This window comes from Strigops habroptila, chromosome 5, assembly GCF_004027225.2.
Source record: "Strigops habroptila isolate Jane chromosome 5, bStrHab1.2.pri, whole genome shotgun sequence".
Taxonomy (NCBI): Eukaryota; Metazoa; Chordata; class Aves; order Psittaciformes; family Psittacidae; genus Strigops; species Strigops habroptila.
The window spans coordinates 27,303,190-27,319,440 of NC_044281.2; the positions used below are offsets into that span (position 1 = coordinate 27,303,190).

General features: G+C 38.4%; 1 protein-coding gene across 2 annotated transcripts in view; it reads right to left on the minus strand.

Moving 5' to 3' along the window:
- Window positions 1–10,947: 10,947 nt before the first annotated feature.
- The window catches only part of POLR3A (RNA polymerase III subunit A), a 38,083-nt gene continuing 32,779 nt past the window's right edge, over window positions 10,948–16,251 (minus strand). For both annotated transcript variants that reach the window (XM_030487152.1, XM_030487151.1), the window contains one exon: window positions 10,948–12,830. In XM_030487152.1, coding sequence (XP_030343012.1) covers window positions 12,682–12,830 — 149 coding nt within the window. In that variant the 3' untranslated portion in view covers window positions 10,948–12,681. The remainder of the gene's footprint in view (window positions 12,831–16,251) is intronic.

Here is a 16,251-nt window from a genome sequence, read left to right on the forward strand (position 1 = left end):
ATGTATGTTAGAAATGGTTTTGTGATGAAAGCTAAGCTTCTCATGTAATCATATGATTCAAGCAACTAAGGGTTTAGAGAAAAATACTGAGATTTACAGTAAGCTAATGGAAGCCGACAACACTGCATAGATCTGAGGAAGGAAGATTATACTGTCTCCAAGACAGGTATATGAAAAAGTACAAGTGATCGTCAAGTTAAGATTAGAGCTGTCTAGACACAAGTAAACACCATAGAGATTTTGTAATAGGTGTTATATGAAACACTAGCAGCTAAGCGGTTCTCAACAGCAGCTTATTTTTTCAGATTGATGTAACTGATAGACAATTAATAAGCATTTTCAGAATAGGAAGGTGCAGGTCTAATGGGCCAGCAGATCAAAGGATCTCATTTACCCATAAAAAGGGAAAAAAACCCCAAAATATAATGTGAGCAGCCTTGGCACTGCCAAGGCAAAGTATTTCACCTGGCAGTATTTCCCCCAGGAACGGGCTATGCCTGTAAATCCTGAGGTCCTCAGCCCTCCTGCTGAAGCTGCAATCAAAGGGAGCTGCTGTCAGACTCTCACAGAAGCACAGGGATCATTTATCTTCCTAAAAATGTGTAACTGTGAACTCCAGGAAATGGTTTAGCTCTTTCTTAAATGAGCTCCTGTGATATAGAGTATGAAGGAAAGCAGACCAGAGAATTATATTGCTTTTTTTTCTGTAGCCTTAAACCCTATCAGTCGTTTCAACCTGCAGTGCAGTAGGCGGTTTTCAGATATTAATTATTTTGGCCCATTCCCATTCTGGGCAAATTAAAATCAAGACCATCAGACAATTATTTCAGTCAGCTTCAATGGAAAGAAAACACCCTGTCTGCTGAAGGTTTTACATTTCCTGGGGCTGTTGAAAAAGCAAATTAAAAAAAAATTGGTTTATTTCAGCAACTGAAGATTTGCCTGCTAAAAGAGGAAGAAAAGGCCTTCCTGTAGGGCAGAATACTTGGCAGCAAGGGTGTTTGTTTGGTTTGGGGCTGGGGGGGGAGAGATAAAAGGGTAGGTAGATTGGCTCCTCCTGGGGCTGCGAATATATACAATCACTTCTGTTCCTCAGACAACTAAATGCTTCCAAAAACAGGCAGCAAAAGAAAACCGGCAATGCAACAAAGGCACATTAGTGGTGATCCTACAGGGCTGTAAGAATATGCGCTTTCATAGGGAAGGCACCCGGCAAGCACATCCCAAGTACCCCTCTGTTTAGAACAGAACTGAGGGCAACTTAATTTTCTTTGGGACACTGGGCTGGCTTGTGATGTGGTTAGCTTCTATAAGCAAGCAGATGTTAAACAGCCCCTTTAAAAGCTGTTACTTGCAGTTTGTTATTCGTCTAGTTTCTAGGTCAGTTTTCAAGTCAAGCCAAGAGAGACTATTTATACCAATCATTTGCTTTTACTTCTTTTAGCACTAATGGGGAGATAAAAGCAAATGGGTGCCCTAAGCATCCCTGGGTAACTTCTATAAACAACTGCAGTTGACTGAGGTTGACAAATGTAACAGTAAGGACTCCAGAGTAAGCCCCAACACAGTTTCACCATCTTGATGGTTTTTCTATCAGCAATGAGTGTTTTCAAAGTGGATTGGAATTTAAAAGCTCTTGAAGAAGGAAAGATATTTTCTTAGGTTCTATTTCCTATTTGAAGCCTCAGATCTGCTAAGAATTACCTATGTACTTATAATAGCAAGTAGTTCCCCCACTCACTGACATGCAAGCGTTTAAGAGTTGAATACATCTCAGTTACAAGCTAAGTTTTCCAAGTCAATGAAAACATCTAAGGATTAATCCAAGACTTTGCAGATGATAGTGATCATTCTATTGATTTTAAAGGGGTTTGGTTTGGATGTCTTGCTCGTTATCTACCAAAATATACACATTCTATTCTACCATTAGAAAATGTATTAGGTTAAAAAAAAAAAAAACAAAAAACCTGCAGCCAGAGAGAAAGGGAAGTTGTTTTGATAGAATATCATTTCTGTCAGATGGGATATAGATGGATACAGAAAGAGCAAAAAACTATCTCATCATGCCTAACAGGCAGAAATGACAAAGCAGAGCTTTAGAAAGGCTTAGGGGCAGAATGTTTGCAGAGCCACAGGAAACACTGAGACACACAGAACCACAGACTTTTACAGACGATGAGCATGGGGCAGGGCTTTAATTGTGGGACAGCTAGGCTAGAAGAAAAAGGCTCCTGATGGTAAATAGAGCAAATAACCCTTGAAAGTTCCAGAGCAGTCCAAGCCCAAAGAGCTCCCTGGGGAAATGGAGGCAGGTATTTATGTGACTGTGGGCCTCTGTGTTTCTCTAGATACTGTGCAACACTGTCTTTTCACTCACCTGAAAAGCTAGTCCCACAGCTCATCTGTTTTGCAAGGCTTACACTAAGGGGGCAACAGAGGTGGCAGCCCAGCTCCTGAAAAAAAAACTAACCCAGTACCCAGCAGATCTGCATACGGGAATAGACCAATAGTCGGGTTGGACTCCCAAAGCTTATCATGTATGGCAGCAGATGAGCAGGGTTGTGGGGAGCAGCCAGCTGGAGGGGATTATTATTGCTTCATAATGAAATGCTCTAGCATTCTGAACTCATCTGTTTTATGATACAGGAGGGGAATTTCTAGTGTACTTTCATTAATTGTGTACAGTTTTACATGTCTGTGAAAACTGGACAAATGTAGATGGTCAGGAAATTGAAAAATATGCTGGTCTTTAAGAGATCCTGTGCATCATACCCATAGCTAAGACTTTAACTGCTATTTGGCAGTGCTACATTGATTTCTGTTTACATAAATACTACATAAATTCCATGTGCCTCTGATTTGAGAAGACATTTTTACTTTTAACATTGCAGGATATTCCTTGAGTAGGAGGGGGAAATTATTTTTGGAGGAAGTGAACAGAAGACAGATTACAATGATAATAAAGTCAGAAAGAAACCCTTGTGCAACTTCCTATAGTCAATTTGCTCAGGCAAAGCAGAGTATGGGCCAAGATACAGCTAAAGACTGAGGAGTGTTTAACATGACAAAAATACTGGACTTAATCAAAAATCAGTTCTGAAAACTAACATGAAATGAAGTAACTCCTAAGTTACACTCTAATTTAGAAGGCAAAAGGAATACAGTCTCTGCGCCAGTCTACATGCCTTGGCAGGGGTCGGAAAGCCATCAGAGACTTCCAGAATGAAATAATGTCTCAGCTTGGCACAGTGGCAGCTCCGTTACCAGCTTCCACAAGGTTTGGTCTTGCAGTTTAAACTGAGTTACAAGTCTTCAACACATCTGTATTTTTTTCCCCTCATAACACAAATGTAAAAATTAAACATTCAACAGTTCAAGCTTATTAGGATTCTTCAAAGAAAAATGCCATAAAAGTAATTTAGAACTTATATTGTTATAAATGCCAAGATTTGTCAGAATTGAACAACAAACAAACAAAACCCCTCCCAAAACAAACAAAATCCCCAGCTCAATACTAAATGGAAAAGAACATATACAACATGGCCCTGAATAAGCATAAACATCTGAGACAAAGTCCCAAGCAGCATGAAAGCCTTAAAAAGGATTTAGGTTAAAATGATTCTTTCTGGATCAAGTCTGCAGCAGTGATGTTTAGAGAACTGTGTGCAACTGTTTGAAACGTATAAAGATGCATTAACTGGTGGCAGTTTGATAGATAGAAATGTGTAATATAATGCATATATCAAAGCTCATCCAGTTCTGCTGAGTTAGAGTTCTCTAATTGGTTTCCAGGGGACTTGGATTAAGTCCCAATTTGGTAATAAAAATACTGTGCAAAAGAATAACTGAAATAAAAAGTCTCCAAGTCTGCTAGGGATATTCCATGAAGAATAAATACACTTCATCAGTAAGGTAAGCCAAATATTATCCTTTTACCATGGGCTATTTGTACTGTTAGAATTTTTTTCCCTTAACTCATCTTCAGAGCTGACAACCTTCCCCTCCAAGAATATTAATGGCAGCAAACAGTTTCAGTGCTTTGCCCTCTCCTTTTCCTGCTGAAGTCAGTGTCTGTCTTGCAGCTGACTTCACAAGCAGCAACTTGTAGCCTTTTTCTGCTTTCTTTGAAAGATGGAAGAATAAAAAGGACTACACATGGCAGGTGCTAATCACATTAATCTACACATCCTGGCAATAAAAACCTAGGAAGACAAGTACATGCCATTTACTACCTCTTCTGTATAGCATTTATGTTTTCACGGGCACAGTCCTTCCGCTCACCTTGATGATTCTATCATCTCCTCTCACAACCATGTTGCTAAGGAGAGACTATTTTAATTTCATGGTCTTTAATAGACTGAATCTAAAGCACAGAGAGCCTGAAGATTTCCCCAAGTCATACAAGTGTGTGGCAGCAAGAGTTAACATTCTACGTGTGCCAGCTCCCCACCAAGCTGCTGCACTGTTCATCGCTTCTCCTTATTTTTATTCTCAACAGGATAGAAACATAAGCAAGGTAAACAACATCAGGTGTCAGGTAGGTGGGAAGGACCAGAAGCAGGCTAAAGAGAAAAGTAAGTGGAAAATTAAACAGCTGAGTACAGTTTTCAGTGCTGACAAAGAGCCACATGAAGCAGGGATGCCTTTCAGTTTAGAGTACGAATACATTCCCTTATATAATGTCTGTTTTTCCAAAGTTATTTGACCATAATTGTAATTTTGATGGCAGTAAATTTCCACATCCAGATGTGCTGCGGAGATGTTTTTTCCTTGAGTGGTTTAATTATCCTCCAGACAAAGGCTCACAGTACCCTTGCACGGCCGAGTTAATGCCAGCCAGTGGCACAGTATGGTTGACATGGAACTGCTGTGGGGAGGTGGTGTCACCAGCAGTGACAGTCACTGCAGGCCCTGGAGGGAGGAATCTGTGTGAGAAACAAGGACAAGGAGAAAGAAATAAATGTAAAGGGAAACTAGAAAATGCACAGCAGTGGCATAAGTCAGAAGTACTAAATATCTTCTTAGAAATGGAAGTTTAAAGGAAGCTTCTGATGTAGCTGGAAAATAGCCACATGAGCTGAAAATCTGGAAGAATGGCATATGGGAAAGGGAATGAGTTGTTCTGTTGGCTTGTCAAGGTACCTACACATACAGCAAGCACTTCAGCATCATTGCATCGGAAAAGTGCAGGGGTCAGAGTAGAGTAAGGAGCGAGGTGTGTCCATCCATCCATCCTTCCTTCCTTACAATGTGTGCATGACATTGCCTATCCCTGCCCACTGTGCCCTTCAGCAATAACTCACACAATGTCACTGCTGGTGCTTCAAGCCTGCACCATGATGTGGCTAAGGCCTTCCTCGTCACTCCAAAGACAATCAGCAGTTTACAATATAGAGATGCTGTGAATCAGCCTGAGTCAAAGGATCCCCAATCTGTGACTCTGTATTGCTCAGGCTGAAGGACTTAATTCTGTAGAAAAGGGAACTTTAGGGAGCAACTCCTATATGAAGTAACGAAAGAGAAAATAATGTCACAGGATTACAAATAGGGATGAATCACACCACTGCTAACTTGTTCTTCTCAGAAACCAACAAAACCCTAAATAATAAAACAAGTCAAATATTTTTTTAGTCTCACACCTAATTCTGGCTTTTCCCGGGACTCCTGAGGTTTACCAGCACAGTCTCGCTACTGCTTTTACATTTCTTGGCTATCGATTTTCTCTATTTTACTTTTAAAATTAGTACAATTTAACATTTAAAAGGGGTGCATGCAGATAAAACTGCCATACATATTAAAAGATTAGCCAGCCAACACCCAGTTTCACAAAAAGGAGATTAAAATGCTTGTGGTTAATAATCCCGATACCTGCTGCTTTCATAACAGCTTCATTTCTAGCCAACATTGTCTCCAACTGACAGAACCTAGCCATCATGGAGGAGAAACAAACTTGAAATGAAATCCCGTGGGGTACCCCAGCTTTCTGCAGACCTTGAAAGCCGCTGTCACGGAGGCACCTACATATGCTCTTTTTATCCATGGGCTGAAATTCCTCTGCACTACCTGGCTTTGAGATCCACAAGATCATAGCACTATGACAGTAGACATTCATTGCAAATAATCTTCTTTCTTTGACAACAACAACAACAACAACCAAATCTATAAAGAACAGCTTTCCTTTTCAAACTTTAATTATCCATCTGACATTCATAGATGTTGTAGCCTGTCTTCTAGTGGAAGACAAAACACCAGCAATTTAATTGCTGGAATTTCTGTATCTTGGCCCAGTAGCAGGACTCACATGTTGTTAAAAACTCCTCAGATAAGGATTTTCCAGGAACAGTTCTGATCCAACTGCTGGAATCAGCACTAAGAGACAAATTCCTATTTGCCCCCCAAGTACAGATATGATCTTCCACATGGACTGGACCAGAACCAAGCATTCACAGCAGTTTTAGCTGTAGCATATCACTATAGTTAAGGATCTGTAATTTTGTACAGTTGGTTGAAAGAGTATTATAACCAGATACAATAACTGAAGGAAAGAATTCAGTTATTACTCATTATTTATAGTCACCTAATGGATGAATGATGATTTAACTATCAGTTGTCACAGCCAGTAACAGTAATCTCCAGTACAAATGACAAAATCTTAGTTCTCGGGAATATACATCCTTTTTCCAGCTACTTCCGTCACTTCACCTGGACTCGTGCAGAGATTACAAATATCTATGTGTCACTTTACCAAGCTGGCACCTTTCTGTCTCCCCTCCAAATAGATACAAAGTTCAAATCAACTCTACTCTGCTTCCATATCCCCTTGTTTACCTGTGCATTCCCTGTCTTTTTAGCTTTCTTCCCTCTATCCTCAACACCTGCAGAAACCACCATATTCCTGTGCAGTCAGTTACACACACCTACCATCGTTGCTTCCAAAAGGAACATGCGATAAGTCCTGATCTTGTAGGCTTGGACTCACAGGACAGCCTCTGGATTAAGTAATACCTTTGACCACCTGATGCATGTAGTGTCTTTACATATAACTAGAAGAAACTGTGGTGGTGAAGGCAATGCAAGATTCGATGAAGCTCATGACCACCAGAATTCCTAAACACAGCCAGTCATAATACTAAGTTTGTGCTCAAAAGACCACTGTGAACTGAGTTACACAAATTATAGGAATTTACAAAGGTACAGGCATCCCTGCAGATTTCAGACATTAAAGTGGAAGTCATCTTTCATAAATCTTGCTGTTCTCAGCTGTCTGTACACAGAGAAGACCACCTGTTTCATATTATTTTCAGTCCTAAACATTGGCCTCTTGCATCTCAAAGCATCATCTTCAAGTGTTTTCAATACAGCCTCGCTTTGGGGTTCTGCAGCACCTGAGGAATGGGAGACGCTACCCAGTGAGCTGCCAGAACTTCATGCTTCTGTAAAGCTCTTGGAGCTATGGTTAAGTACTTCCTACAGAGAGCGAATGCAGATTGTAGCAATCACTTCTGTGTGGAAACACTGCAACAAAAGACACATCCCCTTTCACAGTACAGATATGCTGTTCTCCCACTTGCCAGGAGTAACTCAGTATGTTCCTGTGGGAATGACTACAGCCTTCTACTTCAGTGCTAGTTTGTTTAGTTGGTTGAGATTTTTTTAAACCAGATAGCGAAAAAGATGAGCAAGTCCTTACTGATTCATGAAAAAGCATGTCTGGACTCTTGTTTTCTCCTTCTCAGGAAAATGAATTCTCTTATAACCTCCTTTCTCATGTGTATGATTTTAACAGGTAACTTACTTTCTCATAGTTGAATTTCAGCCCTGAAATTGCAAAAAACATTTTTAATAGAAAACTAAACAATTGCTACCCAAACACTTATTTTCCTAAAACAAAGCGCTGCTCTCTAGTGGAAGATGATGATATGATCTAATCTCATTAGAAAAAAATGTTTGAAAATTTTTCTTTTCATTTGAACAGTTACAGGAAACCTTAATTCACTTTCACAAGCACTGACATATGAGAGTAGCAGGCTGGTTTGTTCTATTACAGTCTTTCAGCTTGTTCTGTGACATTTTGGTATTTATTCCTCAAGATAAATTTGCTTTGCGTTTATATTGCTACTACAATCACATCCAAATAACCTGCCAAGTATTTGTGCATTAGAATAAAAACATGTTTTCTAATTTGATCCCTTTTAGTTTTTCTGTTCTTAGACAATATAAAAAACAGAAGCCAATTTTTCCAATTTTCTTACTTTTTTCCCATGTATTTTATTACTGACAGACTTTTCTAGGTCTGAACACATAGCTTTAGCTAGCCATTTCTGAAGACACATCATCACTTATATTCACAGATAAAATTATGATGAAAATCTTTCCCCTGTTGCTATGGGTTTCTAAAGCCATTCCTGCCTGCAACACGGTGCTACAAAATCGAGAAATGCAGTTGCAATCGTTCCTTCAGCTTATACCAAAACAGTGACAAGTATCAGATAACTGTCAAAAAACTCCAGTCAAGGAGTGTTTGTCCTGGAGGACCAAATTTCATCCTGCTTGTAGTTAATTTAGAAAATACAGCATTCATTTGCTTTCCTATTTTTTAAAGTGTAGTTAAAGCAAAAATACAGCCCTCCATACTAAATTTCTTCAAGTTACAGACCAAAGCAGCACAGTTCTAGATTTATTCCCAGCTTCCCATATTCATAACAGGAAACATACATAGCATGTGCTTGTTTTCTCTCTGCAAATAACAGACATGTGTAAAGTAGTTTCCTGATAAAGGTACTTAAAAAAAAGGTAATAGAGTACTTTAAAAACAAAATTACCATTTCTAGATCTACTAATTAATTTTTTAACTACAATTTTTGCCTGAATACTTCTCCCACTATGAGTACTTTTCCCATCAAATCCAAATACTATGGGGAGAGAACAGTAATTTGTCAAAGGATGTAGGTTAAGCAGTCACAGACTGCTAATTAATGTAAACCTCTTCTGCAAAAATTACCATCCTGTCAGGTCTGTTTCTAGTCTTTTGTCAAAATTATGTAGGTTACACACACTGGAGAGTAATATTATACAGGCTTGAAAAGCACTCCAGCTTAACTTCAACCACCAGCAACTGGTGCTGCACACCCTTCCCAGACAATCCTGCCCAGCTCTGCAGGGGCAGGGGCAGCTAATGGCCCCTAGACATGTGCTTGTCTTTCCTGAACATTCTTAGCTGCATCTTGCCATCCATACAGCTGCCCCATAAGTGTATTTCATGGCAAATGCCTCATCCTCTTGCAATAGCCTCAGGAAGTAGAGCTTCACTTAGCTTCTCCATTTGATTTCTTCACTGTCCTCCCACTTCCGCTCATGTTCTGGTTTGCTGCCACTGCTGGAAAGATGCTGCACTAACCACCCAGCTCAGTTCCCTTGCTCTGAACAGTGCATTTCAGCCATAACTGCAGCCTTCTACCTATTGCCAGGCCTCTGGGCTTTTCCATCTGAGTGGGCACCCAACTAGCAGGTTATTTTCAATATTAATCTTAGGAACCAAAGGTGGGTTTTCGTTTGTTTTTAGGGCAAAGAGAGACATACAGAAGCTCCCCCCATCTCCCAGGATCTACTAAAGTATTTTTAGAAGTAATTATTTAGCCACTCCTGTTGTTAGACAGAAGGGAAATGTAGAGATGGAAGCAGGTTTTTTGACCCACTACACAAAAATCCAGAACTACTAATCTTGAAAGAATAGAATGAACAATTTATCTGCTTTGCCATTTACCTGAGATTAAGGCAGAAAACTGTTTTAGTACAAGTCACACAGCAATGTAATATTTTCAGTAGACCTCATGGAGGAAAAAAGAAAAATAAATCCAGGATGAGTTTATACATAATGACCCATCGAGGAGTTTCAAAGCCTGACAATTACGGAGTTCACATTTGTTTTAAAACAGATGAAAAATATGGAGAAAATTAGATAGCAGGATACAGATATTCACAACTAACAATGAATTTTGGCAGCCAGTTCTTGCTTACTTTAACACATGCCACCAGCAGCAGTCTGAACCAGGGTTCCCATCTGAGGCACCCACTTGCAGCTGGTCTTGCTGCCTGCCTGCTGCACCATTCATGGCCTAGGCTGTTAGTCCATACTTGAGATTCTTCAGCAAGCCGACTATTCCAAGTTCAGTGCCTGTGCTCTACAGGAGCTGGATGTTTACAATTTTAAGGGCATCTAGTGATCAAATTAGAATGGTAGTACCTAATTGTTCCCATAACCTAAGGGCTAGAGATTTTAACATGAACTTCGCAAGTGTTTTTACTGTAGTAAGTCCACAAACAATTCTGAGACATCGTAAATGAATCTGTGATGCTCTTCCACACAAAGACATGTTGGCTGTCTGGGATATTCTGTTCACTAGTGATTTTTCAGAAACGAAATTATTTCTTCAAAATTCACATGTAACAATAGTTAATTTCAATCGGCACATTAATAGAGGAAAATATGAAAAATAGTATTGGTTTTTTAGACATGAAACCTGCACTAAAGCTAAGAAAATTAATAAATATTTTAAGAAATATCCCTAAGTGCCACTTCTTTGACCATTAAAACTGACCCTTAAAACAAGCAGCTTATGAGTGAAATCCAACAGCTAATTTGTTTACTGACTGTACAGAAAGCCCAAACAATAATTACTAATTTAGAGTGCTCTTGTAAACAATCTATTTTTGGCTGAAATACTTACAAAGCACATAGCCTGCTCAGAGGGCAAGATGTGTTTATATTTACTTTAAGCAAGGAAGTTTTTATATTACATATCATTTAAGTTGCAAATACCTGAGACTTAATTCTCAATAACTCTCAACCGTCTTACTAACCAAGCAAATGAGGAAACAAAGGTTAGGTCATCCATATGTTAATTATGTGCAAGTATAATGCATCAGTAAACAAACACAAGGTTTACATTTTTTTATCTTTGCCTCTTTTTATTGTCATATTCAAGATACTGATAACAGATGTAATTTACTGAATACTTTTAGCACATACAAGAGAGTAAACCCACCATTTAAATAGCTTCACTGTATTTAAAAAAAAAAAAAAAAAAAAAAGGAAAAAAGAGGTGGTTACTCATTTCAGTACAAACTCAACCCATTTCAGAAGAGCTAGACCTCTATACAGACAAATCAGTAAATGGCAATCTCACTGAGATCACCAAAAAAAAAAAAAAAAATTAAAAATCAATATATGCTGAAATTTCTATTGTTAAAAAGGAGATAACAAAATATCTATGGCTTTTAGAGCAGATGCTAAATGCATTACATTCTCAGTCATTACCCTGCCAAAATCTAGGCAGAAGGATATCTTAACATCTCATTGAAAATACGAAATAATTTGAGAATAGCTATGCTGAACTTCACATTAGATCTTCTGTGCATGAAGGAAGAGTTAGAAAATAAACACAGTGGCACCTTAAGACTTAAAAGAACAGATTACATTCTCTGAATGTAGCCTTGCACTTTTCTTTTGGTTGCTACATAAAGACAAATGGCAGCACAAACTTGTTCATTTTCACATGCTAGAGTACTCAGCAGCCTGCTTTTACTACCTGAGTGCACTACTTCAGCTTTTCACTCTCTGTGTTTTGTTTCTCTCTAACCTTGACCTATGTTATGAACACACTAAATATCTAAATAGTGCTGAGAAGAAAACACTAAGATACTTTCCCTCTACAGCACCACAGTATATTTAAACACACTATATTGAAATAATTTAAGATCTGTATTTATTCTGAAAACTGCTCTAGTAGGCTACAGATTAAAATAATTTGAAATTATTTCATGGCACTGTATGCAAACAGCTTCTCTTTCTATTTCTACTTTATATATTAAAGTAAAACCTTGTTGTTCAGCTGATCCCGCTTAATTGTAAAACTCTCCCAAAACTGACTGCTGTAAATGACAGATTCCAGCAGTTTAACAGCTGCTATAATATGAAAAGCTATTTATTATTTGCAATGTTCTTGTAACAGTCTTCTCAGAGTTTAGTAGCAGCTTTACAATCTGCAGCTTCTTGCAGGTAGGTCTCAAAGCAGAATTTCTGGGGAAGAAGACCATTTACTGGATAAAAACTTGGGATAAAAGAAAAAACAATTAAAAAACCCCAAAAACACAATCAGAGAACAAGTATTTCCAACACTTTCAACCTCACTCCTGAAGTTTAACTCAGTATGAATTAATCAGACTCTCAGTTCAGCTTTCTGAAGTTTCTAACAGCCTCAGATTGACCTCTGCAGCTCCTGTTACAGGCCATTTCCACACTGCACTCTGTGCAAGCTCACTCAACAGTCTTGCTATTTCATTTTTGGTTGTTTGGGTTTTTTTTTTAACCAACTCTGAATACACATATCTAATACTGAGTCAAAACCAATTTCCACCCATTAACATTAACACAAAGATCTAATTCTAGCACATGAAAGAATTTCATCAGTCGAAATCCACTTTAAATTTATTTCCACTCTCTGGTGCACAGAAGCTTCACCTTTCAGGGTCTGTACTAACAAGTGGTAAACTGGGCTGTTCTTTTGAGAGTGTTTCACTTACCAATTCACAGTTAGAGACACACAGAACTGATAATACACATTTCTTAATTTATGTTTTCTGACTATTTCTTGTTTTGCTATCTTCTATTATGTCCAAGTGCTATGTAACAATGGGAATATGAAAATCACTGTTATCAAATATCAGTGGCCTCCTGGCAGGGGTTGATTCCTTGTCTGCTTTGTGCAACAGCTTAAAAAGTCCCGTTCCAATATTCATTGGAATTCCCATGATGATGCACTCAGAAACACCTAGGAAAAAACAACACACATTTTGAACATCCAAAGGTCAGGGATTTACAAAACTATTTTCATTTGCCTGTTCTCTATGCCTTGCCTATTAAATCTCATTAAACCTCACATGTAAAGACCAAGGGCTCTTCACCAGATAAAGTTAAATGTTATGGTCATCAGAAGAGTATGTTATTTAAATTCTTGACAGGAAAAATTCAACGTAAACTAAACACCTGCTCTAGCAATGAAAGAGCTTCAGAAGGTTTGTTTTTGGAGAAGACAACGTTCCACTCAGTGCAAACAGCAGAATATGCAAGGCAAAGTTACTTCATGCTCATTCTCTGACCCAGTGCTAAGAATCACAGAATCAGTCACATCTGGCCAAGTGCCCTTGAAAGCCCTGCACCTTCCCAGTGACAGAGGCATACGCCTGCTTTACCTATACTGCTTTTTGTATTTTCATGATTATTAACGTGCTTGTTTTGAATTAAACATTTAGTCTGTCCCAGCTATTTCTCATAGCTGTACCATTTTCACAGCAACATGCTGACACATTAATATTCCAGATCTAGTGATGTATACAACTTTTCTAAAGAACGTTCCACATTAAAAAAAAGCTACCAGATACCACTGGTTTTTTTCCTCAGCATGCTGTTACAATCCAAATGACACTGCTACACATTCTCGGGAGTACAAGAACATTTGTCTTTCACACAAATGTTTAAGAAAGTAACAATAAGTAGCTGTACATTTGATCACACAAATGATAAAAATAAATTTGCTTAAAATCCTGCTGAGATTCATTGGTTATTTAAATGTTATTTAAATGTTTAAATATTTAAATGAATGAAGATTCTGTATTTTTGCTCTTAGACCACTGCTGCATTTCTAGTACATATTTACCAACACTATGCACTTAAAAACCTTGTGCAAAATAGAATTCTTAGAAGTTAACATATATTTTGGCCCACTACTTTGTGCAACCCCTATAGCACGCAGGTTACAATGGATAAAAGAAATACCTTTATAACACCTAGCAGGATAAAACTTCACTCGTTTTGCACAAGAACTTTTCAACCTGAGCCAATCACTGAACCATGGAAACTATTTAGTTTTGGGTATCCTTCTCCCCTTACAATAATTCCATGTGTACAACCAGAAGCCTTCCTCCCCACCTCCCTTTTGCCTCATGGGCAAAGTGGTAGATTGCAGCATCTGACAGCAGTCACATATAGCAGGAAACATTCAAACAGAACATGCCACTAACTACCAAGTATATGTTATATATCTGCTGAGACTAACGTATAGTAGAGACCAAGGACAATCATATCAGACGGGTGAAGATAACGATGTAATTGATGGCAGAACTGCCACAACAGTACACTCCGCTCTAACGACCATCCACGCCTCCTCCAGTGCATAGTCTTGTAACACTATCAGTTGTAATCTATTGCAGATTTAAGCATCTGGCTGACAGCTATGAACTGCTGCTCACACTTTCAGCTGGAAGAAGCTACGTAGAGATGAAGCCAGTCATACTGCTCTTATTGCAGAATTTTTGACACTTCCCTTCCAGACCTGCTCATAAGTGAACATCACAGCAGTGATCTGTAGCTCTCAGTTACCACTCTTAAGTTTGAATAAGAGTGCTGTCGGCTGCTCTTTGGAGGGGGGACAGAAAAGTAAACTGACTGTATCTCTAAGCAGTGGCTTGCAGACAGTAGCACTTCCTGCAGATCCTGCTTCCAACATCCAGTGGATGCTGCCAGAACTGGATATACTTCTCTAGTTTCAATCCACTCTACCCACTGAAAGGTGGCATCAGCAATTCTCAACAGAAAATGCTTGCCTTAATGTAGGTAAAGCAGGAATCAGCTGTTCCGCATTCTCTCCTGGTGGGGGAATGCATCTTTCAAGACAAAAGGGATTCAAAGGCCACATGGTCTAAAACTACACCCACACATTCAGGAGACACACTGATCTGAGATGCCATTCAGTTCAGCACCTATAGTAGTTGATTTTGGGTACATACTCATCTTTCTTGGCAACGTTTATAATTTTTTCCTGCTCTGGAGATGCAAAGCCGTGAGTGTCCAAAAGACTTTTTATAGCAATTCAAAGAGATAACTAGTGATGGCCAGGCCAGGCAGCTGCACAGCACTTTTTCATACAAGTAAGCCAGTATCATCTCTTCAATTTTGGAAGACAGACAATGATTTTCTGTGTTGTCCATTCCATTTCCTCATTTGAACAAAAACATTTATATAGAAGGCAACAAAAAAAGATCTTTGCTTTCCACATTATTCAAAACAGATTTTACCAGCTCAGAGGGGACTTTGAGAAAACATTTTCTTTTCCTTACTGTCTCTCATAGGATCTTTAATCATGAACAAATAATAATAAAAAACATAAAATATAAAAAAAAAAAAAAAAAGGAAATCCCACTCATGTGGAATGCTGGACAGCCAGAAAGTGGCAGAGTTCTTAAAATACAAGCCGGTAATACAAACGTTTCTAACAGATTCCAGCAATTCAGTAAATATATGGTCCACAAAGCACAGTTTGAAATTGACTACACTTTCTAAAACCACCTAGAAATACATACAAACTAGTAAACCTTAGCATAATGCATTCATATTTTTATGTTTCATTAGCACCCAGAAACTCTAAATGAGCAGTTACAGCTCCAGGATGGTAGGTATTACATAAAGAGATGAAGAACAGGGTGAAACCTGCTCGACTTCTTTTCTCTGCTTAACCTACTAGATAGAGACTTTTTACAAAATCATTCCAAAATGTAGGTATCTTAAAGGAGAATGAAATGTGGGAGGAATGGGGGCAAAAGTGTTTAATATTTGGAATTGAAATAATTTTTCTTTTTTTAGAGTACATGGCAGAAATGCAAAATTAAGAGACAAACAGAATGTCAAAACCCATTATTTGAATTTTCAGTTTGGCCATACATACATGTGCATGCATGCACTGTAAGCATGTATGCATGTACTTTTAAACTCTTATCAGATTCTTACATGACTTCAGTGAGAAGATAATTCACTGGATGTTAATGAACTTCACTTTAAAACTGAAGAACAGATACATTTAAAAAGAAACTTCTCCTAACAGGGATCTTCGCTGTTATGTTAATGAATGGAGTACTGAAACAAAGCTTCTAATTAAACAAAACCAAAAAATTCAAAACCAATTTTGATCTATTTAGATTAGAACCAACTGAAGAAGTCAAGAATTTTGCCTGTTAATTTCTAGGTACAACTGACAAACTACATAGGCAACCACTGCGCACAGTACACCACCTACACTAGCTGAAAGGGTAACATTCCTCCTTCTTAGTAGGAATGAAAATGAAACCTGAACACTGAATGGGGTACTAAATTCCTTAATCAGCTATAGGTGTTGGAAGATACACAAACTTCTCAGCTGA